At 43.4% G+C, this 27,932-nt stretch overlaps 1 protein-coding gene and 1 pseudogene across 3 annotated transcripts; one reads left to right on the top strand and one right to left on the bottom strand.

Annotated features, from left to right (window-relative positions):
• Positions 1-6,453: 6,453 nt before the first annotated feature.
• On the top strand, positions 6,454-12,974 carry LOC148808446 (phosphatidylinositol 3,4,5-trisphosphate 3-phosphatase and dual-specificity protein phosphatase PTEN pseudogene; annotated as a pseudogene). Its single transcript, XR_016088180.1, has 2 exons — positions 6,454-6,556; positions 7,256-12,974. The product of XR_016088180.1 is annotated as a phosphatidylinositol 3,4,5-trisphosphate 3-phosphatase and dual-specificity protein phosphatase PTEN pseudogene (transcript).
• A 5,067-nt stretch (positions 12,975-18,041) lies between these two features.
• Positions 18,042-26,706, bottom strand: LOC148808445 (uncharacterized). 2 transcript variants are annotated; one of them, XM_088909411.1, is made up of 3 exons: positions 26,224-26,706; positions 22,449-22,610; positions 18,042-19,350 (listed from the first exon to the last, which is right to left on the bottom strand). In XM_088909411.1, exons 1-3 carry the CDS (start codon positions 26,246-26,248, stop codon positions 19,313-19,315), a joined length of 225 nt encoding a protein of 74 aa, XP_088765537.1. In that variant the 5' UTR covers positions 26,249-26,706; the 3' UTR covers positions 18,042-19,312. The 2 variants fall into 2 exon arrangements, with proteins under 2 accessions (XP_088765537.1, XP_088765536.1); XM_088909410.1 differs by lacking the exon at positions 18,042-19,350 and having other exon boundaries at positions 20,715-22,610.
• Positions 26,707-27,932: the final 1,226 nt, after the last annotated feature.

Here is a 27,932-nt window from a genome sequence, read left to right as displayed (position 1 = left end):
ATCTTAGGTAACCATCTGCACCCTATGTTGCAAACAGTGTTTCCATAAAATATTCCCATATTCCAAGATAATGGAAGGCAAGGGGGGCTCAACTGCTTTTTAGTTAACATTAATATAATAATTATATTAATAGTAAACTAATATATCCCCAAAATAAAAGAACCTAAAAAATCCTGTTGATCTGTTCTCTGCATAACTATTGAGGTGCCACAGGGGACGTTGATACCACATTGGGTGTGGACAGGCTCCCACTCTCCCTTGTCACACCCCTTTATCTTACACACACTCTCCTCCGAGAGCAGTGATCACACTGACCCCCTCACTGGGGTAACAGGACACATGACTCCACATTCCATTACTTCTGGGCCCTTTACCTGTTGTCCTCACTGTTAGGAACTTCCTGCTCCCAGACCCCAACACAGAGCCTCCTGCTCCTACTCCATTAGGTCACTTTCATACTCAACCAGTGCCTCAGACTCCCAGGTCCACCTCCAGCCCTGACGTCCTCTCCCAACACCACCAGGTTGGGTTACACACATATACACTACCTACATCACCGAGTCTTTTCAGGACTATACACCGTGCCGAGACCCAACACACTGTCCCTCTCCAACACACACACACACACACACACACCTACAGCCCTGCTCTCACACCCTAGCAGGATGCTGTCCCTTTAAATCTTTAGATGATCCAAAGAAAATTTGAAAGGAAATGTTGCCATAATTACCGAATCACAAGTGATATTTTTGTGTCATTCAGTTAGAACAGGAAATTATACAACAGAAATACAGTAAGAGGTGCCAAACGCAATACCACAACATTTCCCCCTTTTTTTTGTCAAAAGCAAATATCTCTGCTGCTTTCTACAGAACGAACTTGGAACAGTTGACTCAGGAGAACCAAAATTCTGATACTTGTTTTGTTATTCGTTTTTTTAAGACCTTCACATTCAGTAACGAAAAGGCTGTGCAGAAAAACTGGAGGCATTGCGACCAGAAATATTTTAGTTACTGCAAAATGGGACCAAGTTTGATTCACTCAACAGGGTAAAATCCATTTTGTTATAATTTGTGTGTTTGCATTGTGACAGGTATGTAACTCTGAAAACATAAAAAGACTTTGTGCCTGTGCTCTGTTTCCTGTCATATAACTGTGGCAGCGTGGCATCTTGTCACAACATGGTCATCGTCAGTGAAGTGAATGCTTTCACTGACTTCACATGGTCTTTTCCAATGCAGAAACAGTTGCTTTCATTTTTATTGGATTATGATAATCACCTGGGTAGTTAGTGCGATGTTTTACATGTTTGTCATATTCCTATTCTTGCTGTAACCTGGCAATGTTAGGTAATTCTACAGAGAAGCAGAACTGGGGGTGACTTAAATCTTCAGAGTGTATATTTCTTAGTGATCCCAGGATTAGAGGCTACTTTCTGAGATGATCTGTGGGAGACTGCTCTGTACCAGCGTTTCATGGATGTTACATGAGCTACCAGCAGCGGAGCAGCCTGTGATTAGCCCAGTTAGCTGCTACTTTCTCTTCTTTGCATTTTGCTCTGATCCAATTAATTTAAATTCAACATCTCTAGATTTAATTACTTAATAATTACACTGTTAAAACTATTCTTACAAAAGAGTAGGCTGCCAGAGTTAAGATTAAGCACAAACACTTGAATGACACCTGTATGCTGTGGGAGCAAATAACAAAGATCAATAATGCCCCCCATAACAGGAAATATCCTGGCATTAAACACAATACTGTATGTATTGTCTGGAAGAAACATCCACCTCATCCAGGTGGATGCTGCACATTGGGGGTGGTGGACGGGAGTCCCCAGTACCTGTAAAGCGCTTTGAGTGGAGTGTCCAGAAAAAGTGCTACGTAAGTGTAAGCAATTATTATTATTATAATTATTATTATTATGTGTCCTTTTCACTTTGGTAAAGGTGTGAAGATCCAGTAATGATCAGGTTCAAACTAAGACCAGAAAAACAAAATATTTATTAATAATATAATAAGTAACACAACAATCAATAAACACAAGCAAAACTTTTAAAAAAAGTGGGTTATGCTGTTTAAATCATAATGGACCTGACCTGGTACTAAAATCCGTCTCCTTCTTTGAAAGACAGACGATCACAAGTGAATGGGAACCAATTTTCCTTTTCTAACAAAGCATCACTAAAATAAGAGAGGAAGCTTTTAGCTTGAGGGCTCCACAATATTGAAAACAAGAATTAATCAAGTTTATAAGACTGTAGGCTCTCTTATAATACTGCTCAGATTACCTAGTCAAAATCTTGTTCCAGGACTCATGAGAAAATGGATCTCTTCCATGGCTCAGCTTTTGAGGAAAAGAAGAAATATGACTGAATTGACTAAGTTTCGTCTTCACTTCCTGGAGTCTCCCTTCTCTGTCCTTCTTCCTCCCTTTTGGATTCTGTCTTCCTGTTTCTCCTTTCCTCCTTCCTCTTCTGTTGATGTACAGTATTTATGGAATGACCCATCATTGTTTATTGTTTACTCTTTAGTATGATGGTCTTAAAGTGAAGTTATTTCAGCTGCGAAAATCATTCGAGACTTGAGAAAACTTGCCTCGAAATTCAAAGGCAGCTAGGTAAATACCACCAAACTCTACATTTTCTTCCAGACCTTGTGAGTAGAAAACTGTCAAACTGGAAAGTGTAAGCATCGCTAACTACAGATGCCCACCTCAATTCACAACTGTATTTTAACAAATGTGAAATGTCATCTGCAAACCCAGGGCAGCACAGGAGTGATATGATTAGCACAGCTGGACCCCGAGTTCAATTCCTGGGCTGCTGTCTGTGTGCCGTTTGTATGTTTGTGTGAGGTTTTTCTGGGTATTCCAGTGTCCTCCCACAGTTCAAATACAAAGTGCTACGTGAATTGGCTTCTGAGAAAAGTTCTCCTAATGTGAGTGTGAGTTTGTGTCTGTTTAGGGTACATCCTGCCTTGCGCCTGTAATTTGCCAGAATAGGCTCTGGCTCCGCAGTGGACCTGTATAAGATAGAGCGGTTAGAAAATGGACAGATCTTCAAATTACAGAAACACAAGTGCTGCATGAATGTGGAAAAAATTTAGAATTACGAATTACGAATTGTTAGGAATGGTTGACTTACCTTTGAAAATGTCTGTGTTCACGGCTGACTTATTCTGTAGCGGATTTGAAATGCGCGTGCATTTGATCCTTGTTTAGCTCTGTGACAATGCGTCGGTTTTAGGAGCGTGGCTTGCCGTCGGGTACCTTTGAAGGAGATAAAGGGCCGGTGTGGAATCGCGGATGAGGTTTTCTTATAAATATTTTAGGAGCAAGCGATAAACCTCGGTCAAGAAACAAGGAAAATGATTCTTTAGAGAGGAAAAATAATATGCACCTGTGCTATGGAGATTTCAGCATGGTTCTGCAATGGATATCTAAGCAGCAGGGTTACCATTTAGTGCAGGGCTCTCAATAAGAAACACAGTGGTGCTGATGGGAGAAAAACGCATTTGCATGTGGATGTCAGGGACGAAGGCTAGAGGGCTGTAATTGCTGGTGTCGTGGGTGTCTAGTGGTGACTAGCGCTACTGCAGTAAGAAAAGTAATTTTCTCCGCTGTGTCACAGCTTGCTGTATCCACTATGTTGTGAACTTAAAACCATAATAAGACCATAACCACAGTAAATATATTGTGACAGAGGGAGAACACTTTGGGCCTACCCTCTAGAACCCTGTCTCTTTCAAATGTGTAATAATCATTAATAATTCCTTATACTTACAATATGTAATACAGCACTTTTCTAGACACTCCACTCAAAGCTCTTTACAGGTAATGGGGACTCCCCTCCACCCCCACCAGTGCACAGCTCCACCTGGATGATGCGCCAGTAGTCTCCCCACACACCAGCTCTCCATGGGGAGGAGAACAGAGTGATGAAGACAATTTGTTGCCAGCTTGTTTTCCGTCACATGAGCTCCAGATGTCAGGGATTAGCTGGCTCCTCTCTAGCAAAAACAGGTTTGCTGTCTTTCGGATGAAAGGACCTGCAATGTTTGTATTTTTGATTTTGCTGTGACTTTCTGTTTTTTTTTTTAAATGCTGTGGGAGTCGAATTGAAGATTTATAGTAACTGTAAGATTCTGTGTATGTAGTTGGCCTTTCGTTGTCGCTATGACACAAAAATTCTGGCTGTTTATATATTTCCGGGACACCCTTTCCTCCTGGCTCAGCATTGAGGGTTCGGATGTCTTGGGACCCACCTAGCACCAGGTCGTCCCCTTCGCGGCCTGAGGGCACAGGTTTCTACCCAACATTGTCTGACCTAACCTGAACCTGGGCTAACCCCCGTTTTCCCGCTAAGCATAGGGTCGCTTAGGGTCTTTTTTGCTCTCCTGCCTTCCGACATCCGTGACAGGCTGGTTGTGATCCAGCAATCCCAGTATGGAAATGTACTGTTTCTGAACAATCAGCGCAGCTGTATAAGCTACACTCAGCTGAGTGTGCTATAGAAGTGTTTGTCTCATTGAAGTGTGTTGTGCCTCTGTGTGGACAACCTCAGAGCACACCGCGCGGTGGAGCAATGGTTATTCAGCGCTGGGGCCCTGTGTTCAGGTCCACACCAGGGGTGCTCTCTGAGTGGAGTTATGTTCTCCCCGTGTTCGTGTGGGTGTGTGTGCGTGTCTGTGTGTCCCTGGGCCAGGCTCCAGCTCCTCCACGACCCTGAATCGGAAGAAGTGCTTAGAAAAAGGACGGATGGATGGAACACATGATAAGATAAAATGAGGTGAAAAGAAATCAGTAAAGTAAAAAGGCACCCCTTTATAAGAGCCAGGCTGGAAAGGTATGTTTTAAGATTCTGTTAAAAGTGTCAACAGGCTGCGATTCCCTCAGCTCCTCTGTCAGACTAGGACCTTATAGATCAAACTGCCTCTTGTCGAAGAAAAGTTTAGAAATTGTCAAAGAAAACTCTTCACTCAGGTTAGGTGTGGTCAAGCAGAGTCCTTTATTCATGCGCATGGGGAGGATACAATCATGCAGATCTGAGAGCAGCCTCTCATACAGATCTGGGAGTAACCTCTCCACCGAGATGGTAAATGCAACAAGTTTTATACAGCAAATTCACAGTTTCCATATTAGGGGTTGTTTTTCTTTCTACAAACATTTCTTTGTAATTGACCACGTTCTTCTTAAGAAGCAGTTTTACCTTGTATACAGACAATAGGAAGTATAGAAATAAAATGTGTGAAATGAGCTAGACATTCTGCAGTTGTAGCATTAATATCAAAAAGTCAAATAATATGTTTGCAATTGTTCTTTCATACTATTGCTAGGTAAAAGGCATTTTTCAAAGCCAACTAGTCACTATCTTATACACTTTAAAAAAGGCCAATGCTAAAATTCTTCCTCACTCTCCACGGGTCTTGGTCCTGCACTAACTAAAAGCCCAGTGTCGGAGGATCTGACAGGAGCAAACCTTGGGTGCAATACAGGCATACCTGTATATTCAGGAGCCAATCCATTTCAGTGAGATACTGTATATACGTAACAGTGAAGGAATCTTAAAATCACCTTGAAAACTAACAGGGAAACAGGTGAAGGGACTTCAAAACAGATGTAGTATATGCTCTCCCTCTGGGTTCGGTCAGCAGATGGTAGACTGGACAAGAGGGCATCGCAGTAGCCGACCCTAGCTTTTCAGCTATCGGGCTGCAGTTTCACAACATTTTAAGGTGATAAAAGGCTGTTTTTGTAACATTACTAAAAACATTAACATAGTAATGTTTTGTAACATTACTAATGTGGGTTTTACATTTTAAAACAGGATCTAAAAAAGCACATATGAAAGTCTAACAGGAAGTATGGATCCCCTAGTGTAACTGTCTTTTTAACCTGTTTTTAAATAATTTGTCTTATTTAAAGACAGGCCTAGAAAAACAATCTACCCAATCATCCGAGGTTCCCATTCTTCACTGATACTATAATCCTATTCCAGCAAGCAGACCAATATATGGCAATAAAAAAGAATACATTTTTCAGAGCCAGTCTCTTTCGTACGCATGAGAACAGCACCTCACCCAACTGATTCATCTGTAGTTGTGATCGGTCAAAATCAGTGTCTTCAAGTAGGACTCAGATAAGATAAGATCACTTTATTGGCCATATACAATTTCTTGCATTAGGAATTTGTCTTTTGGCATACCCCAGCTTGCTCTCCATGAGACACACAGACAGGGAGAGTCGCTTGGGGTCAGACCCCATTTATACGGCGCCCCTGGAGCAGGTGGGGTTAAGGGCCTTGCCATGGGAAAAGACAGGAAGAACAAAATAATGTGCCAATTTTAAAAATGAACAATGGGTCATCATTACCACAATACCTACATTTCTACTTAGTTATCTATGCTAACATAGGGGAACACGTCACTGTAGCAGGCAGGGCTGGGACCAGGATGTGGGCACTAGGAATAGCGAGGACCAAGAACAAGACAGTCTGGACCATTGCATCCCATCACCAAGCTGTGTGGGGCTTGGGGACAGGAGGGATGGGGAAAGGTGAAACAGCAAATATAGTCTGGGGCTGTAGGTGCCGTGGGATCGGTGCTCAACTAGAAACTGAGAGAAGGAAAGGGAGACAGCAGAGCAAATAAGGTTAGATGAAGAAAGAAGGGGAAGGACAGGGGAAATGAAGTGGCTGCAAGTGTTTGAAGTTCCAGGGAGGGTTGTTGACATCAGGAGAGCTGAAAGGTGCAGAGCCAGTAATTTCACATGGAAAATGTTGAAGTAAAAGCTTGTTTAAGAAGAGGTGGGAAAGTGAGGCTCACTCATAGGACCTGTGGATTGAATGTGTCAAGGATGGCTGCTTGAACCTCCAGTCAATCATTAACATGTGACTAAATAGAACCTGCTGTAAGCTCTTTCGACTGCAAGGCCTACACCTTATATCCTCTACATTAGATTGACTGAAACACCAAGGGAAGATATAAACAGGTCTTGGGATCTAGTGATAATCACTGCAATCTGAAAACACAATCAGGTTAATATGATAATATACATAATGCTTACCAACCTGAAATCAAGATAGAAGTGAGATTGATCTGTGTGAATCCAGTTGAGGACTGTTTTCTTTTACTGAAATGGATAAGTTTTTTGTGAATATTAAAAACAAGTCTTATAAACAGCTTTGAGAAAATGGTTGAAAAAGATTAGAACGGTGAAAGTTACAAAGTGATATATTTGATGACTAATCATTAGGAAAACGAATTTTACTTCACATTACTTTGCAAAATCAGGGCCAGTTTGATTCAGACTTCTACAGGGAAGTGAGGACCAGAGACAAGAAAGGAGTAACAATTCCCAGTCAGAGGCGCTACCTGTTGAAAAACCAGCTGGAATACAAACCAGTGGCGTTGCTGTTTCGCAAAATGGTGTTTGAGACCATTCCAATGTTCAGTGGAGGAATCCCCAGTTTGTTGGTTTATCAGCTCAAAGTCAAGATCCACACCTCCAACCCAGCGCACACGAGGCGAGAACACAAGTACATGTTCTTTGAGTTTCCACAGCCTCTGCCAACGTGTGGTGGCATCAAAGTGGAGATTTTCCACAAACAAAACAAGATGAGGAAAAAGGATAAAATGTTCCACTTCTGGATCAACACTTTCTTCATACCCGGACCAGAAGAAAATAAGGTTGAAAATGGAGTCAAAGAACTCAATGGAATTCAAAGTACAGAGCGTGGAGACAACGACAAGGGTTATCTAATCCTGACATTAACAAAGAATGATTTGGACAAAGCAAATAAAGACAACGCCAACAAAAACTTCTCTCCAAATTACAAGGTGAAACTGCATTTTACGAAAACCGTGGAGAAGCCATTGAATTCAGAGGCCAGCACTTCATTAACCCCGGACATTAGTGACAGTGAACCCGATCACTATAGATACTCTGACCCTGAAAATGAACCTTTTGATGAAGAGCAACATACACAGGTAACAAAAGTCTGAAATATTTTTATGGGAAGAAAAAACGAGAAAATAAGGAGAAAACTTGAATATAATCTGAAAAGCAAGTACCTTTTTTCAAATGGCAATAGGACATCGTGTCAAGTAAAATGCTACCAGTTATAGGAACTATTTTTTTTCCTGACTAATTTTGTTTTGCCCCATACATCCGCAAGAGATTGACACCATTGTCCAGTAGAGGAAAGGTTCAGTAGCTCTGTTGTGTATATACCTTTTTGTGTCAAAGAGACAATGGAAAAAGTAACACAATCAGGAGGTAAAAGACATCACTTTCCCATTTAATTCCAGTTTTAAGGTGGAGACAGATCATGTGTCACACCCGCTGCCATCAGTAACCTTCACACTAACAGTCTCGCCCCAATCAAGCAGCAGCTGGGGGCAGTCCCCGCAAACGCCGCAGATCAGACCCGTTAACCAATCAGGACAGCTCACTGGTGACCACACCCTCCACATCCAGACACATTTAAACCCTCTCCTGTTCTCATCTCATTGCTTGGTATTGGTAGCTCCTTAGGAACGCCTTGCCTCGCACTTTCACGGATGTCGGAAGGGACGAACCGTGGAGAAGCAGGACAGTGGAAAAAGACCCTATGCAAAGCAGCAGAACGGGTAGTTAGCCCAGGCTCAGCAGTGCAAAGAGTTCAGGAGTGCCGTATAGAAACCTGTGCCCTCAGGCCACGGATGGAGCAGCGACCTGGTGCTCGGTGGGTCTCAGGACATCCGATCGTCAATGCTGAGCGAAGGTGAATGAGAGACACGGAAATATATAGCCCCAGAGAGAGAGACACCGGAAGGAGAGCAAAGCACAGGAAACTAGGGACAGGACAGAGTAGGAGCGCCCTCTGGCTTTGTCCTTGACTTTTGTCTTGTTTCTTGTCTTGTCTGTTACATCCGGTGTTTAATTGTAGAATGGGCCTTCCCTTTGTATTCCATCACCAACTGTAGGTGCTAAATGCAAACAAAAAGGGTCTGTCTGCTACACCTCTCTTTCCCGCGAGAAGTACAAAGACCAGATTGCAGTTGGCCAAAACCATTACTGAAACGGTTTGCCTGCGTTTGAACAGAAGCAGTATGGATAAGGGATGGAAAGAGCACTTATGATGAGAGGAAGACAGACCAGGCTGGTTCGTGCACCATCTCCCAGCTTATTGAAATGCACCTTTCAAGCTTGCAAACGTTAATAATCCTTGGATGTTTATGGAATCGGCTGCTACAGCTGCTTGTGTTTTGTGGTTTTCTTTTTTTTAAAGCGTAAAGGTGCTAGCAAAGGCAGCTAGAGGGAGCGATTCACCTTCCACAGAATACTAATGGCCCTTGCATGAAGAGATTTGATGCTTTGGGGTCATACAAAATAAACATCTAGTACTTAACCACAGAAATGTGATTGCTGTTATAACAATGAAAAGTGGGGGAGGAGAAATGAGTGAAGATTGTTTTTTAATTGAACTTTTCTGCTCCTTGTTCAAACAAGGCCAGTGTTTTTGTCACTTCTGTCCCTCTCCTAGTGCACAGATACAGACAGCTGCAGAGTCCTGAACCAAGTCCCAGAGACTGCTGGAAGGCACTGAGTGTTGCAAAGAAAGATGTGCAGCGGATACTGGGGAGGACACACACACAAGTGGGCGGCTTGTTGTGATGCTTTCCCAGCAGGCATTTCTCCAGCTGGGGCACCTGCAGCACCCAGGGGTGGGCAAGAATATGAAACATGAAACAACATGAAAAGTACATTTTATGTACAGGGTTAGTCAAAATGCTGTTGTTAACTTGAACCGTTTATGAAAAATTAATTACGTGGGTTACTGTGACAAAAGAGGTTTCAAATGAAATCATTAATATTAAGGTTTCTAACAGTTACCTTACAATCCTTTGCCATCTGTGGAGGAGAACATAAAGCTTTAGTAAAATAACTGGCATTTATACTTGTTGACAATTTTGACTAACCCTGTATATATAGATGGTATTCTTACAGTTTGGCATATTAATTTTATTTTCTTGCTATTACAGGTTAAGGAATGGAGGCAAAGGAAGAGTGTTGTTTCACCAAGTGAGCAAAAACTGGTCATAACTGCCGTGAAAGAGCACAAAACTGCATCACAGCAGCTGGCTTCCTTTGCATTGCATTGCGAAGAGGAACATGTAAGTTGATGGCTACACTGATCTACCCCTCCACTCGATTCAAGGCTGTGGTGGAACTGGAACCATCATGGCAAGCAGAGGGTGCAAAGCAGAGTAACACCCTGCATGTGACACCAGTCCATCACAGTACTCACACGTATTCACACCACAGCCAATTTTCATAGCAGCCAATTAAAATCCATATTAATACAGAAAAAAAGACCTCCACCTGCATAATTCCCATCATGTGCAGTATTTAAGAAAATTTGGAAAATCGGTACTACAAATAACTGTAGTATTTCAATACTCTGGTTTCTACCCATCGGTCCGATGATATATTGGCGGTTTAATGGGATTCTGGCAAAATTGGCCCTAGGTGTCAGTATGTGTCTGGATTTGCGTCCAGCATCCTCAGAAGAGTGCTTTATGTTTTCTTTTCTTAATTTCATTTGATTACTACAGATTATTAGGTATAATACATTTGTGATCAATGTTTTTTTGTTAATACCCTGTTTTGTTAAAACCCTGAACCAGCCACCTGGACCACTGACTCCCCTGCCACCCCACCCCCCACACTATCCAAGCTAGATTCTGGAAATCACTAAGTGGAGTGAACTCACAAAAAGCTGCTGGACCTGACAGTATCCCTTGCCTGGTACTCAGAACATGTGCCTGGCAGATAGCTGATGTCTGTACTGACATCTTCAACCTGTCCTTGGCCCAGGCTACTGTACCTAGCTGCTTCAAGACAAACACCATTGTGCCAGTACCAAAAAAATCAGCACCCACATGCCTGAATGACTACCGCCATTCATAATGAAGTGGTTTGAAAAACTACTTATTCCACACATTAAAGCCAGCATTCCAAAAAGACTTGATCCTCTCCAGTTTGGTTATCGCACAAATCGCTCCAATCTTTATAGCTTTACTCCCCATGAAAACAAAGATGTCAGTGTGGTAAAAAGAATCTTTGGCCTTTAAGTGGGTGAGGGAAACCTTAGATATTATTTGTTTGGCAGGAAATTCGTGTTAGTGATGGATCACTTCCCATAAAGAAAAGAATGCCTGTTAGCACAATGGTTTCTCAGCCTACAAGGTTATGAATTTACGGTGAAACACAGAGTGGACCGTAAACATGGCAATGCTGATGGACTTTACAGGGCACATTGTTTCTGGGCACAAGTCACTCACCCCATTAGGTCTGAGCTAGGGGTGGGAGTGTGTGACAAAATGTGGGGCAGGGTCATAAAGGGAGGGTGCTTTGAGCACAGAGGTTTGAGAAGTCTCTATCTTATTTGACCCTGTCTCTTTAAAAATGTGTAGTTTTCTCTGTACTGGGGATGTGGAGAACTACCCATCCCAAGATGCCTTGGGGGGAAATGGCCTGCTCATTTTCTGTCTAAACAATCTCAGCTATGAGGGATTAGCTGCCTGCTTGCTGAATTTAAAAGGGAGTGGCAAACACAAGTTGGTGCCTTTTGTTAGGGAATGACCTGAAAGCTATTCTGGTTTTAGTGATGTTTGTTTTGGACCTTACCCGAACCCAACAGGAGGGGTCGTGTGTTCACTGCCCAGTGAAGGAGCTTGTTCTGGAGGTCTGCCTGCAGCTTCGGGGAAACCACCTTGCTCAGCAGCCCTAAGCGACTCGGCTGAGCAATCCAGCTGCTTCCCTACACCCTCTCATGTGCCACACTTTGCCAGCTTGTCTCCAGGGGTCCAGAAAACGGCAAAACCAAGAGACTTTCATCCACTCTGGGGACACGGTGAAGCTTCTCGACACTACAACAGAGGAGCGATAAGGGAATTCCCTTGGTGGCGGGTTCGCTGTGCTGCCGAGTTCAAGCCCTTGATGGAGCACCGATTGGGCCCAGGATTATCTCCAAGAAAACAGGCAGAGCAGGGGTCAGTGCTAGAATTGGCTGGTTAAGATCCTTGAATCAATTAGCTGTCCACAAGGCTGAATGTCCTTGGATCTCCAGTCAGTTCTTCCAGTCATTGACGCAACTAACACCCTGAACACAGTCCTCACATTCGATGTCAAGGTGTCCTGCAGCTTGTTTTTCTCCCTCTTAATTATAGCCAGCTACATTGAACCCAATAAAAAGTTAGCTGGCAGACACTTCCACCTCTTGGAGTATTTCACCCCAAAGATGAGCAGCACCTCCGAGAACTCTGTTCCTTGAGGAGACCTTGAGACCTTGAGGAGACCAAATAGAGGCTTCGGCCTAGAACTTGTGAAATGATGTACAACAAACAATGAACCCCTACCCACAGAAAGGACACCTGTCATCAACTCCGCGCTGAATAGTCCCCAAGAAAGAATTTATGCCAACACTAGTGTGTAGAACACTCCACGGCAAATCCCCAACTCCTCTGCAGTGGTGGCTTGTACAGGCTACTCCAGCTGGGCTTGCCATCCTCCCCTGCACCTAGCCTCTCCCTCCAGGGTCTATCAGGCCGATCCTCAAGAGCATCAATGTGGTGAACCTTGAGACAAAGTCTGTGCAAATCTTAAAATGTGAAAAATAAAACTCTCCACTGATGACAAACTCCAAATTTCTGAGGGCAATCGGCAACAACGCTGACATTTGGTTGTGCTTTCAAAAAGACAGAAAGCTTCTTTTAGCTGGAATGTTTTTTTTACTATATAGACTATTTTTGATGCCTTCCACATTCGTGTTACCTTGAAAAGCTGACTGAACACCTGCGGGCTTATGCTTATCATAGCTGCCCGCAGGCCATATCATCGGCAGTGGTCCATTTCTTTCAGTCTGCCTCCAGCTATTGACCACTTTTTGTGACCACCCTTCCTTGAAAAACTGAAATAGAAAATCACTGGACAGGTCAGAGCACAGTTGTGAATCAAAGGCTTCTCTAAAAACCCAGTATGCCTGAAGCAAGTTCCTTCCTTACTGCCATTGTGTGACGTGAGTAAGAGATTCCGATAAAAAACCTGGCTTGCAAGAAAAAAGAAGATGACTGAAATTAGTCAGAAGCAGTAGAGCAGTCTCTGCATTGACTGCAGTCGGAAAGCTCCGCTCTCCTGCCGATGTCAATGAGGTCTCGCCCACCTTCCTTGGGCAGCAGGAACAGCACACTCTGCTTCACCCAGTGCAACCCGTCCCAAAAGAAATCTACCAGGAGATTATTCAGGAGAATAACACGCACCAGCCTGTGCCACAGCACTGAGGATACCAGATTATCGATAATAAGGATAATCTGCCTCCGTAAGACATTTTCGACAACAACCCTCTCCAATTCTGCCATCTGCCCCTCACCTAATCAACTGTTCCCTCCCAGTACTCTAATGCCACACCTCCTGTTCCAAGCTAAAACCCCCCAAATAAAAATAAAAAAAAACTTTTCTCCATTTGATTTCCCCCCGGTATATCTGGAGATCTAGTCCTTTCCCAGTCCCTCAGCAGAAGAGCAGTGCTCTTGCCCAGCTGACCCTCTCAAAGACATCCTGGCAACAATTTAAGACTGCAATTTCCCAGCTATCTCAGACAAACACAACTATGTCATCCGGGGCTGGATTGTGGTGTTCGTAGGCCCTAGGCACTTGCACTCCGAAATGTGCAAAAAGAGGGGCAGACACCAATTGAATGACACCGATTGACACGAAGCACTTTAAACTATTCTAATGCTAAACCACGTGATTGATGGAGCGAGTTGAGAGACCATCACTTTGATACTTCTAGTTTCTAGAACAGCTGCTAGACAGCATCTGATTATTGATTACTGATTTCGTTTTTCATTAGTCACTAGTGTTTCCCTCATTCGTAGGCCCTAAAAATTTCATAGGCCCTAGGCGCTGTGCCTAATAGGAGATCCGGCACTGATGTCATCTGCATAAGCCACCACTTTGAATATTTGGGAAGACCTGAATATTCTGATTTCAATACCTCTGCAAGGAAACCACATGAAGCCTTCAATCGGGACACAATTTAAAGATTTTTCTTTTGTGCGATTTGTGAAAATGTTCACATACTTCATATCAACTAAGCTGTCAGCCCAGTCATTCACAAAACACAGCTGTGGTTTCATGGGCGAATCACCCGGGAAAAGTCCCATAAAATGATCATTCAACAAGGGCAAGTTGATGGGTTATTCCTTCTGAGAGATAGTCAGAGCAATCCAAAGGCATTTGTTCTCACATTGTGCCATCATCAGAAAATAAAGCATTTCCAGATCTTGCCTTGTGAAGAAGATGGACAGACGTTCTTTACCCTTGATGACGGAAATAACAAATTCACTGATTATTTTTTTAATACGGCACTGACAGGCAATACACTAAAATAGGGGAGTGCTTTTCATGAGCCAGTACATTTAACCATAACACTCATGATGCTGTAACCATCTACAGTATTTTACACCACAGGCTGGCCCTCTAACTTTAATAATGTGTTAATGTTTCTTTATTAGCCCTATACAATTTCTTGCATTAGGAATTTGTCTTTTTGCATACCCCAGCTTTTCTCCATGAGACACAGACAGGGAGAGAAGCTTGGGGTCAAAGCACAGGGTCAGCCATTGTACAGCACCCCTGGAGCAGTTAGGGTTAAGAGCCTTGCTCAGGGCCCCAACAGAGTAGGATTCCTCTGCCAGCCACAGGATTCAAACCGGAAACCTTCCAGTCACAGGTGCAGATCCTTAGCCACAGAGCCACCGCTCTCCATTACACTGTCATGCCTTGATTTGTGAAACATGTTTTTCATTATGATTTTTTAAAATATTGTACCATTAGACAGGCAATATAGTGAGATGGGGGGGTGCCTTTCATGAGTCAATACAGCCTCAACCCGAGTGTATTACACATCAGATCTCTGACAGCTGGAATTGTAACTGGTAATTTATCCAACACACTAATACGAGATGTCCTGCAAGTCATCTCATCGGAGTTCAGGAACAGTACACACCTTCACCGTGATACGACAGTAGAATTAAGTTTGACCCAAAAGACAGAGATAGTGCGACAGAGACCATGTCCCTTGGCCTGAATATCTACCGGTTTTGCAAATTGAGCCATTTGCTGACCATCTTAACACAAAGTTTGGGAATGGTTATGGGAATTCTAGTTGCCCATCTAAGGAAGAAGGAAAAAGTGAGCCTTCACCTGGATGCAACAGGAGGGGTAATCCCAAAACGTCCATTGCAGGAAAAAAGAAGTCAAAGTTACAGACAAGGAAGAGCACACAACAATGAGAAGCGTACTCAGCCACTCTCATTTTGCTGCTGAGTTTCAAGCTACATATGAGGGTAGCATATCAGGTGAAAGAAATGATGACTGTGAATCAAGTAACAATACAAACCCCCCATTTCTTCGATGACACAATTTCCTGTTGGGGAAACTACACTGCACGACTACCTCTGTGGAGCAGGATTTTGTCTGGTACCTTGGGTAGACATGCTTCAGACCACAAAGAAGGCACATCAATGGTGGAGGACGCACAAACAAAAGCCAGAGAGTATGTTGAGACCTGGTTAGGAACTGTCAAGCACACAATCCTTCACCACATGAGGAAACCGAGGCCAGCAGAGTCTATTAGAAAGATGAGAACTTTCCTCTAAGGTTGGTATAGAGAACTTTAGAGTGCCCCCCTGATAAGGTTTTGATGGTACCCTTGAGTACCACTAAGAAAAGTCTTGAACAGGAACAGTGGGCAAAGAGGGTGTCAGATGTAGGCAAGCTAACCAAAACCAAATTCTCCAGCGCACCTTCCGATCCCCACACGATTTGAGAGAGGTGAAAAAGAGACGACAATACAAATATTGGGCCGAGGGGCACACCGCAAGACAACAACTGAGGGCAGGTACGGCAGGGGAAATCAGGAACCCGGGAGTGTGCAGAATGGCAGCACAAAGAAGAAGGAAAAGTATCACCCAAGCACGTTGCCATGCTCTCTACAGGCAGGGCCATCGTGCTCATGCCACACCACGATGCTCGCTCCATTTCAAAAGTGCTAAGAGAGAAAACAGATTCCAGAAAGAAGGTATAATTTATATTATAACAATTTTTTGGCATGGCACCTTTTTCAGTGCATACGTGTTCAGGGCGTTCGTGGTGTCCAGGCTGAAGCTGGAGTCTGCTCATTCATCAGACTGACATGTTTCAGGAGGTGTGGGCAGTGGACGTTGGGAAATTGGAGTTCTTATGTTGTGACTTTTTTTGTTTTTTTTACTTTTTTCATTTGTGTTATTTGATGTGTGAGGGAGGGGGTGGGATTCTGTTGTTTGTGGTGATGTTGTTTTTGTGTCTTTTAATGGAATAAAGGTATTTTTAAAACCTCAACCTCTCTCAGTGCAGTGTTATTGTACTGTAGTGTCCAATAGTTGTCTGTATTAACCCCTCTCTCTCAGTGCAGTGTTAATGTACTGTAGTGTCCAGTAGTTGTCTGTATTAACCCCTCTCTCTCTCAGTGCAGTGTTAATGTACTGTAGTGTCCAATAGTTGTCTGTATTAACCCCTCTCTCTCAGTGCAGTGTTAATGTACTGTAGTGTCCAGTAGTTGTCTGTATTAACCCCTCTCTCAGTGCAGTGTTAATGTACTGTAGTGTCCAGTAGTTGTCTGTATTAACCCCCCTCTCTCTCAGTGCAGTTTTATTGTACTGTAGTGTCCAGTAGTTGTCTGTATTAACCCCTCTCTCTCTCAGTGCAGTGTTAATGTACTGTAGTGTACAGTAGTTGTCTGTATTAACTCCTCTGTCAGTGCAGTGTTAATGTACTGTAGTGTCCAGTCAGTCTCTATATTAACCGCTCTCTCTGTATCAGTCTGCAGAGCCAGCTTACCAACACATAGACCGTTGCTCTGTTTATGGAGACAGCCCTTCAGGTGAGCAAGGGACAGAGGACTCCTGGCCATCTCTACCTCTTTCCTCCTTCTTCAGACTCCCACCCTCTCCTTACTCAAATTCAGCCTGAAAGAGCTTTATTTGAATGACTAAGGCAATTAAACTAGTTGGACTTTTATTGTACAGCATTTATTAGAGGCTCTGTTCCTCAGGCTGAGACAGGAGATCACACACTGTATTATTATTATTATTGAGAGACAGGCTCACTGTCTGTTCCTCAGGCTGGGACAGGAGATCACACTGTAGTATTATTAGTGAGAGACAGGCTCACTGTCTGTTCCTCAGGCTGGGACAGGAGATCACACACTGTATTATTATTATTGAGAGACAGGCTCACTGCCTGTTCCTCAGGCTGGGACAGGAGATAACATACTGTATTATTATTATTGATAGACAGGCTAACTGTCAGTTTCTCAGGCTGGGACAGAAGATCACACACAGTTTTATTATTATTGAGAGACAGGCTCACTGTTCCTCAGGCTGGGACAGGAGATCACACACTGTATTATTATTATTGGGAGACAGGCTAACTGTCAGTTTCTCAGGCTGGGACAGAACATCACACACAGTATTATTATTATTGAGAGACAGGCTCACTGTTCCTCAGGCTGGGACAGGTGATCACACATTGTATTATTATTATTGAGAGACAGGCTCACTGTTCCTCAGGCTGGGACAGGAGATAACATACTGTATTATTATTATTATTATTATTATTATTGGGAGACAGGCTCACTGTCTGTTCCTTAGGCTGAGCCAGGAGATCACACACTGTATTATTATCATTGAGAGACAGGCTCACTGTCTGTTCCTCAGGCTGGGACAGGAGATCACACACTGTATTACTGTCATTGAGAGACAGGCTCACTGCCTGTTCCTCAGGCTGGGACAGGGGATTACACACTGTATTATTATTATTATTATTATTATTATTATTATTATTGGGAGACAGGCTCACTGTCTGTTCCTCAGGCTGGGACAGGAGATAACATACTGTATTATTGTCATTGAGAGACAGGCTAACTGTCAGTTTCTCAGGCTGGGACAGAAGATCACACACAGTATTATTATTATTGAGAGGCTCACTGTTCCTCAGGCTGGGACAGGAGATCACACACTGTATTATTATTATTATTGAGAGACAGGCTCACTGTTCCTCAGGCTGGGACAGGAGATCACACACTGCATTATTATTATTGAGAGACAGGCTCACTGTTCCTCGGGCTGGGACAGGAGATCACACAGTATTATTATTATTGAGAGACAGGCTCACTGTTCCTCAGGCTGGGACAGGAGATCACACACCGTATTATTTTGTAAGGCAGGTCTTGAGCTCAGTTAGTCATGAAATAGTCCTTATGCGGGTTCTACTGTCACAAACAATCCAAAAGAAAATAATTGAGGGATACCCAAAGTCAATTCTTGATCTAAGTCCAGAACCAGAAAGATTAATCCAGAAAAAAGAATGAAGAACACAATCCAGAAGTTGAAGACGAGAAACAGGCCAAAGTCCAAAACCAGGTAAAGAACCCAGGTAAGAAAACAGAAAAACATGAACTAAGAACAACAAACTGATTGGCAATTTTGTCATCTATCTACAGGACAGCACACTGCCCTTGGTTCACTCCTGTTTTGTTGTCATCCTTTTGTCTGGAGTCTGCATGCTCTTACTCATACTTCCATGGGATTGTATCAGGTGCTGGTGCTCCCTCCCTCCTCCTCCTCAACTGTGTGTAAGCTGTTTAATTGGCATCTCAACACTTCCTGCCTGCCCAGTAAAGCACCAGCGTTGACTTTCCAGTGTTGAGATGGTTTCCAGGTTGATGCAGCCTTTAACAGCAAGAAGTGTCTCCCTGATAGAAGGTGGATGAATTAGTACTGCTTCATTTTTATATTTATTATGCCCTACTCCATTGTGCTGGTTATTGTGATGTGCCTCCATGTCCAAATTTGGAAGACGTTGTTAGGCATGTACCTGAGGGTATATTCATGTCCTCTGAGGTATTTTATACCTTTTGTTTTTTACAGTCCCACAGTGGCCCCATAACACAAATTTAGAAAGGTTTTTGTTCTGCTGTTGTCATGGGTTTTTGCTGGGGGGGTGTTATAAACAGTTATTGACATCATCGCTGACATTACTTGTGTTAAATGCTTAAATGCTGTCATTGAGACATCATTCATAATGAATTTTCTCAGGAGAACAGCAGATTGTTATTTTATACTTGTCTCATGTCGGCGAATCCCGTTACCAGCCAGACAGAAGTCTTCTCCAGCCTCCTGGGAAAAACAGCAACAAGAAGAACACTGATCGCGCCCAGTAATCTTACCAGGATGCTGGAAACTGTGGAAACGGCACAGCGCCTGAGCAGAGTGGGGGGAAAAAAAAGGACGCAATGTTGGAGTTAATGAGCAAAGAGACAGAAATGGTCTTTATACACACTTGTGGCTACACACTCACTGCTAGGGCCAATTTTCCCAGAAGCCAATTAACCTACAAGTATGCCTTTGGACTGTGGGAGGAAACCCATGAGAATAGGATGGGAACATGCAACCTCCACCCAGACAGCACCCCAGGTCCAGAATTGAACCCAGGGCCCCAGAGCTGAGAGGCAGCAGTGCTATACACTGCACCACTTCACTCCTTCCTGTTAAAAAGCCAGGTAACCTACTGTGCTCTGGGCTTTCATGTAGGCTGACCAGAGGAATGTTTTGACAGCAGGACCTTCATGTTGTAGAGTCTGCATTCTGTTTTAATGTTGAAATATACAGTTACGAGCATACCTGTTTACCCATATGTTAGAACAGTGCCATTTACTGTATTTAACCCCCCTATGCGTGGTGAGTCGAAATACTGGGAAAAACATTTTTTTTTAACTTAGATATTCCATGTTGGATTAATTGTGAAAACGTGAAAGCATGTGAATGTATGTTGCCAGACTCAGTTTTTGGAATTTAATTTTGGGTTTGACTCGTGTCTTGGAAATGGCCCTGGTCTGCCCAGCCACTGGCTGTTGAAGTAGACCTGTCTTCTTTCAAGACACAGTGGGTGAGCCTGTAGTCATATCAGCAGGCGCTTCTTTACGCAGAGGGAGGTTGGAGTGGGGAGCAAGCTGCCCAACCATGTTGCTGAAGCCAATACCCTGGATCTTCTCAAGAAACTAGATCTAAATACCAAACTGGCTCCCCCCGTTTCTATAATCTTAATGCTGTCAATCATTATTTTCTATGACATTTAGTCTGTTGCGGCACACAGTGAAATTTACCATTTGCTTTGCTTTGCTTTGAACTGTGAGATGTGATGCACTGTACTGTGCTACCTGTGGTGAAGCCTGAGAAAAGTGAAGCACATTAAACAATTTGTTTTTTAGTATTCTTTTTAGACTTTTAAAAAACTCTGTCCCTGTACTCTCGAGCTAGCTTCTTAATAAAAGCTTGTTCAATAAAACAACTCAAGGTGTCCGAGTCTGTAGGAGGAACACTGGGGAGCAGGTCTGCAGTTGAAAGACTCAAAAACTGGTGACCAACACAGGGATACTACTAATTACCATTTAAAAAACTGATTTGAAAGAAATAGTAAAAACTGTTTCAAATAACACCCATGGTATTGATCTCAAAGGAAGGTTGTAGAATCAGGAAACGTCTTATTGAAATTACAATTATTTTGTCATAAAAAGGGTGAAGTCTTCCACATATAGGTCAAAGAACTCAGTCGGGAGGAGGAAACCTTTGGTTTAGTTTTTACATTTCTACAACAAGGCTCATAAAACTGTCAATGAATACAAGGTTGCAACAGATATTCAGAAAAGTAACTAATCTCAAATGCATCATTGCTTTAAAATCTTCCCATTTTACAGGCGACCGGTAATACTTTACTGTAGGGTAAAGCAACTGCCCATTGGATTAGAACAGCTGGCTTTCATGATTTAAAAGTTACATCAATAAATTCATGTACAAATTGAGCCTTTTCTGTAGCTGCTCATCCCATCTGTTGCAAGAATAGTTTCCCTGGGGTTTTTAAGCTATTCTTCTGTGTGCAATCCATGCACTGATAGATTTTTAAACCGCTTGATACACTCTTCCCACACGGCAGCTGAACAGCTTCTGTTCTTCGTGGACATGTAGGTGTCTTTTTAGGCTCCCTATTCTAAAACTCCTCCCACACTGACTGCAGCTGAACGGTCTGTCTCCTGTGTGAGTGAGCTGATGCCCTCTTAATTGTGTCAAATCAATAAAGCTCTTCCCACACTGACTGCAGCTGAACCGTTCCCCTCCTGTGTGAGTGCGCTGATGTGTTTTTAAGTTGCTTAATTGACTAAAACTCTTGCCGCACTGATTGCAGCCGAACGGTTTCTCTCCTGTGTGAGTGCGCTGATGCCTTTTTAACTGTGTTAAATCAATAAAGCCCCTCCCACACTCACTGTAGCCGAATGGTTTCTCTCCCGTGTGAGTGCGCTGGTGGTTTTCTAAGGTGCCTACCTGACTAAAACTTTTTCCACACTGCAGATGAACGGTCTCTCTCCCGTGTGTGTGAGCTGATGCCTTTTTAATTGGGTTAAATCCATGAAGCTCTTCCCACACTCACTGCAGCTGAATGGTCTGTCTCCTGTGTGAGTGAACTGATGCCTTTTTAATCGTGTTAAATCAATAAAGCTCTTCCCGCACTGGCTACAGATGAAAGGCTTCTCTCCACTGTGAATCAGCTGATGCCTTTTTAATTTTCTTAACTCAATAAAGCTCTTTCACACTGACTGCAGCTGAATGGTCTGTCTCCTGTGTGAATGCGTTGGTGAGTTTTTAAGTGGCTTGAATTACTAAAGCTTTTCCCACACTGACTGCAGCTGAACGGCCTTTCCCCTGTGTGAGTGCGCTGGTGCTTCTTTAAGGTGCATGACGAACTAAAGCTCTTCCCACACTCACTGCAGCTGAACGGTCTCTCTCCTGTGTGAGTGCGCTGGTGGATTTTTAAGTTGCCTAACTGGCTAAAAACCTAACTGGTTTCACTCCTGTAGGGATCCTCTGGTGGCTATCTGAAGTGTTTAACGGACAGAAATGCTGTTGCTGTCTGTGCTGTGGTGATAGTTTCTCCATTTCATTTGTGGAAGGCCTGGGCTGACTCTTCCTGACCCTCTGCAGCTTCTCTCTTTGCAAGTTCCCCCTGTACTGACCCCTCTCTGCGTGCTGTAACTCAGTAATGTCCTCTTCGCCATCAACATCACATCTCTGTTCTTTAGTATAAATCAACTGGGGACGCATGTCCTGCTCTGTAAGGTTTAAAACATCCATTTCCTCTTTTTTGAGCTCTTGTGCAGACACAGACTTCTGTTCATTAAAATGTTGCTTTGCAACATTCTTCATGTCCAGATTAAAACATTTCTCTACAAAGTCATCAGATACTGAGAGCCCAGGTGTCTCGCTCTCAGGCTCGGTCTTCATCCTGGGCACAGAGTCCAGATCCTCACCACTCTGTCCGCTCTCTGTGTGCTGCGCACTGAGTGTCTCTTTCCCTCCTGCAGCAGTGAGCTCTGTCTCCTGCATCAGACTGGAGCCCCTCTCCTCTTCACTGGGCTGCTGTCCAAGAGGAGCCCTCTCCCCAGCATCAGGGAGAGCACTGACCTCTGACCCTGCAAACATAGGACAAAAGAATGAGACCTTTGAGTCAGGGTCAAAACCAAATATAAAGTACCTGCATATTAAAAAAAACAAGATAACATTGAACAAATGTTAACAATTGCCTACCTTCAGATATTATAAGTATGTTTGCTGTTATATTCCAAGATTAAGGTAAAATGATAGTGAATGAACACAATAAGGTTTCTATTGTTGAGTCAATACTACAACACTGCATCCAATTATTCAAACTCCATGCATATTCAATCACAGAAACCAGCAAAGCAGGTCTAACAGTAATCGAGAAATCAGCTGCAACAAAATTAAAACTTCAGATTTAAAAAAAAAGGAAACTTTATTTGCATAAGAATTATTCCTAAGGAAGACAGAAAACAATGAAGAGACCACACACCACAAAATAACCCACCTAAATCTCAAACCACAGGGAAGTGATAGCCCAAAAAATCAGTATAATGCACTAGAAACAAATGTAAGCATCAATATAAACGCATCAAACAAATGATGACATGATATAAAAAGGAGGCTTGCAAATCTGAAATTTCAAAATGTCAAACATACAGCCTGCAGGGTGAAAAGAAGTTTTTATTTGGACCACATTCCCCCAGAATGCCTTGGAGAATGTTCCAGTGACCTTATTAGTCACCAGATCAGTTGGCAGAAGACACCTGATGACTTTACAACCAGGCCACTGAAGTGAGTGGATCCTTATGAAACTGGACAATTGTGTAGGATTTCAACTGGAGACAACAGCTGCTGAAAGAAAGGATGTCTTCATGAGCTACTGTCGTGAGCTGTCCAGTTTGTTCAGCCTGTGTAATCTCTCTTGAGACACAACATACATTTTCTCCTGGTATGCAAAAATATAGCACAGATTCTCTCTGAATACAGGCTGGCCAGGGGAGAGACATTGGGGGCTGTAGGAGTGTAGATTACAGGCTGGCTGGGTAAGAGAGACACTGGGGCTGTAGGAGTGTGGATTACAGGCTGGCTGGGTAAGAGAGACACTGGGGGCTGTAGTAGTGTAGATTACAGGCTGGATGGGTAAGAGAGACTTCAAGATTCAAGATTTCTTTATTTGCCATATACAACGAGTGTATTGGAATGCTTACTTGTCCAGCTGTACGCAGTAACATTAGAGAAAAAACAAATAGGCACAAATGACAGACATGCACGATAAATTTACACAATAGACGTTATAATACAGCCAAGACAGGACATAATGCAAACAGTCCAGTACCTTAAAGTCTTAAAAGTGCAAGTGCTAATACTTGCAGGTGCTAATCTGAGCTGTGTATGATGCGGACTGCTTGGGGGAAGAAACTGTTTTTCAACAATCTATTGGTCAGTGTTCTGATACTGCGATACCAACTACCAGAACCCCAGGGGTAAAAACAGATTACAGATTAAAGATAGGGCTGTAGGCCGTCATATAAATGGCTGACCCTGCACTCTGACCCCAAGCTTCTCTCTCCCTGTATGTGTATCTCATGGAGAGCAAGGTGGGGTATGAGAAAAGACAAATTCCTGATACAAGAAATTGTGTATGGGCAATAAAGTGATTGTATCTTATATGGGTCAGTTTTCACAGAAGCCAATTAACCTATCAGAATGTCTTTTTGGCTGTGGGAGGAAACTCACAGGAATACAGGGAGAGCATGCAAACAGATTACAGACATGTAATATCACTCCATGCAGACAGCTCCAAAATCGAACCCAGGGTCCGAGTGCTGTGAGGCACAATAATAATTACCGCAACACCGTGACGCCCCTAGGAACAACAGTTAAGAGAACATCTATAAAAAGTGTGAAGTAGCGAACAAACAATGATAATAATTGCTTAGATTTATATTGCACTTTTCTGGACACTCCACTCAAAGCGCTTCACAGGTAATGGGGATCCCCTCCACCACCACCAGTGTGCAGCCCCACCTGGATGATGCGACAGCAGCCAGAACGCTCCCCACACATCAGCTATCAGTGGGGAGGAGAGCAGAGTGATGAAGCCAATTCATAGATGGGGATTATAAGGAGACCATGATTGGTAAAGGTGGGGAGAAACCCCTACTCTTTTCGAGAAACACCCTGGGATTTTTAATGACCACAGAAAGTCAGGACCTTGGTTTTACGTCTCATCCGAAGGACGGCGCCTGTTTACATTACAGTGTCCCCGTCACTATACTGGGGCATTATGACCCACATGGACAGCAGGGTGAGCGCCCCCTGCTGGCTCCACTGACAGCTCTTCCAGCAGCAACCTTAGTTTTTCCCAGGAGGTCTCCCATCCAGGTACTGACCAGGCTCACACCTGCTGAGTTTCAGTGGGCTGCCAGCTGTAAGTTGCAGAGTGGTATGGCTGCTGGCTAAGGTAAGAGAGACAAAATCACTCATCGTGTACATTTGTAATTACGACACTTCACTGGTGTGCCATTCTGAACATGGCATGTTAAACTATATAGAAAATCTAGATCAGGACAGCCTAACTGCAATTCATAGTGATTTGTCATTGTCTTACTTTCTGAATGAAAAAAAACGTATTTTTCCAGTGATTGTAACACTTTGGTATGACAAATAATATGCTTCAATGCCAGAATAAATAATCGGGGAAAAAAGCCCACAGTGGACATTCATAGTTGAGATTATAGGAATGTTAGATATCAGGTGGGGAGCTGTGTCAGCACGTGTAGGCTACAAAGGAATAAGTAAAGGTTTATTCCCTGCTGAAAAGAGAAGAAAGAAAATATGTGTCAGCACGTGTAGGCTACAAAGGAACAAGTAACAGGTTTATTCCATGCTGAAAAGAGAACAAAGAAAACACAACGTTTCAGCTGTGGAGCCATCTCTGGGTGTAAGAAAGACAGGGCAGATGGGCCATAGCAATAGAGCAGAAATCGCTCTTTTTTTCCTCAATGCGTTCTCTCATGCCATGTTCAGAGGGTCGTACTTTAAAAATGGTACAGCAAATGTTCTTCTGCCTCAGGAGTTTGACAATCTGTAACATTGTCTCTCACACCTCGGTGTCAGAATTGTGAGATGATTTTATAATCAGGGGGAAGGGCCCATAGTAATAAGCAGAAAGTGCAATCACCTTTTCCCAGGGCAAGTTTTGTGTTATTGTGAGTTTTTTAAATTGGTGTTCGAGTTTCTGAAATATACATAATATATACATAAATATACATACATAAATACAATTTAAACAGTCACTATTTATTTGGATATTCCTTTTCACCGAGGACGTCTACAGTATTCCACCCGGATCAGTACTGATCGAGGAGCGCCATCTACAGGCGAAAGGCGACATAACACCACAGCAGCGGCATTGAAGGTGGAACGAAAAACGCGATTAAGAAGCCAACTTCAGCCTCGCCTAAACTGGAGCATCATTAACCAGAGTCTGACACCCCTGATATGAGTCTATGTAAGTGTGAACGTGTTTTCAGCCCTGTTACTGTTTTCAGTTCCCTAACCAGACACCTACAGCTCAGTTTGCAGAAAAGAACTCAGCTGCTACATCACACAGATCTTTGCCACTACACTCACGACAGTGAGGAAGATAAAGACACCTTTTAAACACACAGAAATAGACTTCATACCCGTCACTGGACTGACCTGGCAGCTCCGGTTCCGTGTCCATTTCTGCCTTTATTTCTGTGGTGACTTCACAGTGAAGCGTATACCCAACACGATCTGTCTGTCCCCGATCTCCTCCTGCCCCCAGCTCCTTCTCCCACAGCTGCTATCTGCACTTCAGGCTCTCGTTTTCCTTCTTCATCTGTGCGATCTCACCCCCGACACTGTCCTCCACACACTGCGTGATTCTCAGCGCGGCCCGTCGCACCAGAACCCAGCCGACGCTTCGGAGTTTGTCTTGAAACTCGTTCTCGGAGTCAGACATCCTGTTTCTGAAAACCTCTGACACTTCATGCACGATCGACTTGAGTAAAACCTCCATGAAAGAGTGAAGTTCGGTTTCCAGAATTAACACACAACTCGCCATTTTTCTACAGGGTCGATTTGTGCATGAGGGCGAGAACTGCTGCAGCCACGACTCTGAGTTTGCTTGCACACACAGCGAGAAAACAGGAACTGATTACTCGTCCCACAAAGACGAGTTCCGGGTCAAGCTGCGCTCACATAGCGACTGTTGCTATGAAACAAAAAGGGGCTTCTGCGCTGTGGACTGTTATTGTCAAATCGCCGCCGACTTTGCACAGTTAAATGTATCAAAGACAGTTGTAAAAGGGCTTCAGAAATAAAAGAATATTGTAATTTTGAATGACTGACTTATTTTTTAAACATTTTTGTTGCAACAGTGATACCGGTTATACAGTACAATACACACGAGAGTACGTATAACATCAGGGCACGTAACCTAGTTGCATCTTACAAAAAAGGAGGTAAATAAGGTACGCACAGCTTCCATATTCTTACATTTAGAAATAGTTGGGTGATGGCTCCTTTGATGAGGACATTGAGACTCCTGAGGCAGTACGTTGCCTAATGAAATCACGTGGGCGAATCAGTCTGGGTTTGCTAGTTATAGAGGGCTCGGCCTGTATATTTTTATTCACTGTGTTTTTCATGTGCATTTTTCATATTTGGAGGTCTTTAGCTTGCGGAATAATGAATATAGAAACTTTTTCTAATGTACATTATTTATGGGGGCTTGAAATGGGAAACTAACAACCGGATTTGCATAAAAAATGGAGACGGGCTGTGTGTATAGTATGCTGTCCAATCTCAACATTGAACTAAATTGACTTTCAATTAAAAATGCACTGCAGTTTGTTTCTTTACAAGAACATGAGTGAAACACGTTGAAGATTTACTAACCAAATGACCCAAAACATTCAGAAACGTGAGATATTTATTTAATGGAGGTTTTCTTCATGGACTGTAGCAGCTGCTGATTTTCCGTGGCCGGCCACAGGGAGCTGAGGCCTGCTGGCGATCAGGGCTGCTGGAAGTGCGCTCGCTGTGAGGAGATGAGCCCTGCTCTCCCCCGATACTGCCCCCCTGCTACCCTGAGCATGACTCTTGCAAAGACACATCCATGTCCCAATACCAGGAAAGCCTGGTCTCCCTCCCTCTCCCTTGGTCAGGAGCAGCTTCCTGAGAGCCGCCTGGCCGCGCGTCTCCCCCTGAGCGCCCCTGAGCCCTGTGAGATCTGCCAGAACCGCCCCAAAAACGGCCTCTTCACATACGGCCGCACTGGCCACCTCATGGCCTGCTACCCCTGCGAGCAGTGAGAAGCGACACCTTCCATCAAACTTTTTTACCTTTTTTCAACCAGTGGGAGACTGTTATGTGTGGGATGT

Source organism: Atractosteus spatula, unplaced genomic scaffold, assembly GCF_055471065.1.
Source record: "Atractosteus spatula isolate fAtrSpa1 unplaced genomic scaffold, fAtrSpa1.hap1 Scaffold_211, whole genome shotgun sequence".
In the NCBI taxonomy this organism is placed as follows: Eukaryota; Metazoa; Chordata; class Actinopteri; order Semionotiformes; family Lepisosteidae; genus Atractosteus; species Atractosteus spatula.
This window is presented reverse-complemented; position numbering and strand designations above follow the sequence as displayed.

Excerpts from the sequence above, each read along its gene's own strand:
- LOC148808445 (XM_088909410.1), bottom strand. The coding sequence starts at position 26,248 with ATGGACACGGAACCGGAGCTGCCAG. Across the intron at positions 22,611-26,223 it reads CACGGAACCGGAGCTGCCAG|GGTCAGAGGTCAGTGCTCTC; the intron begins GTCAGTCCAGTG and ends CTATGTTTGCAG.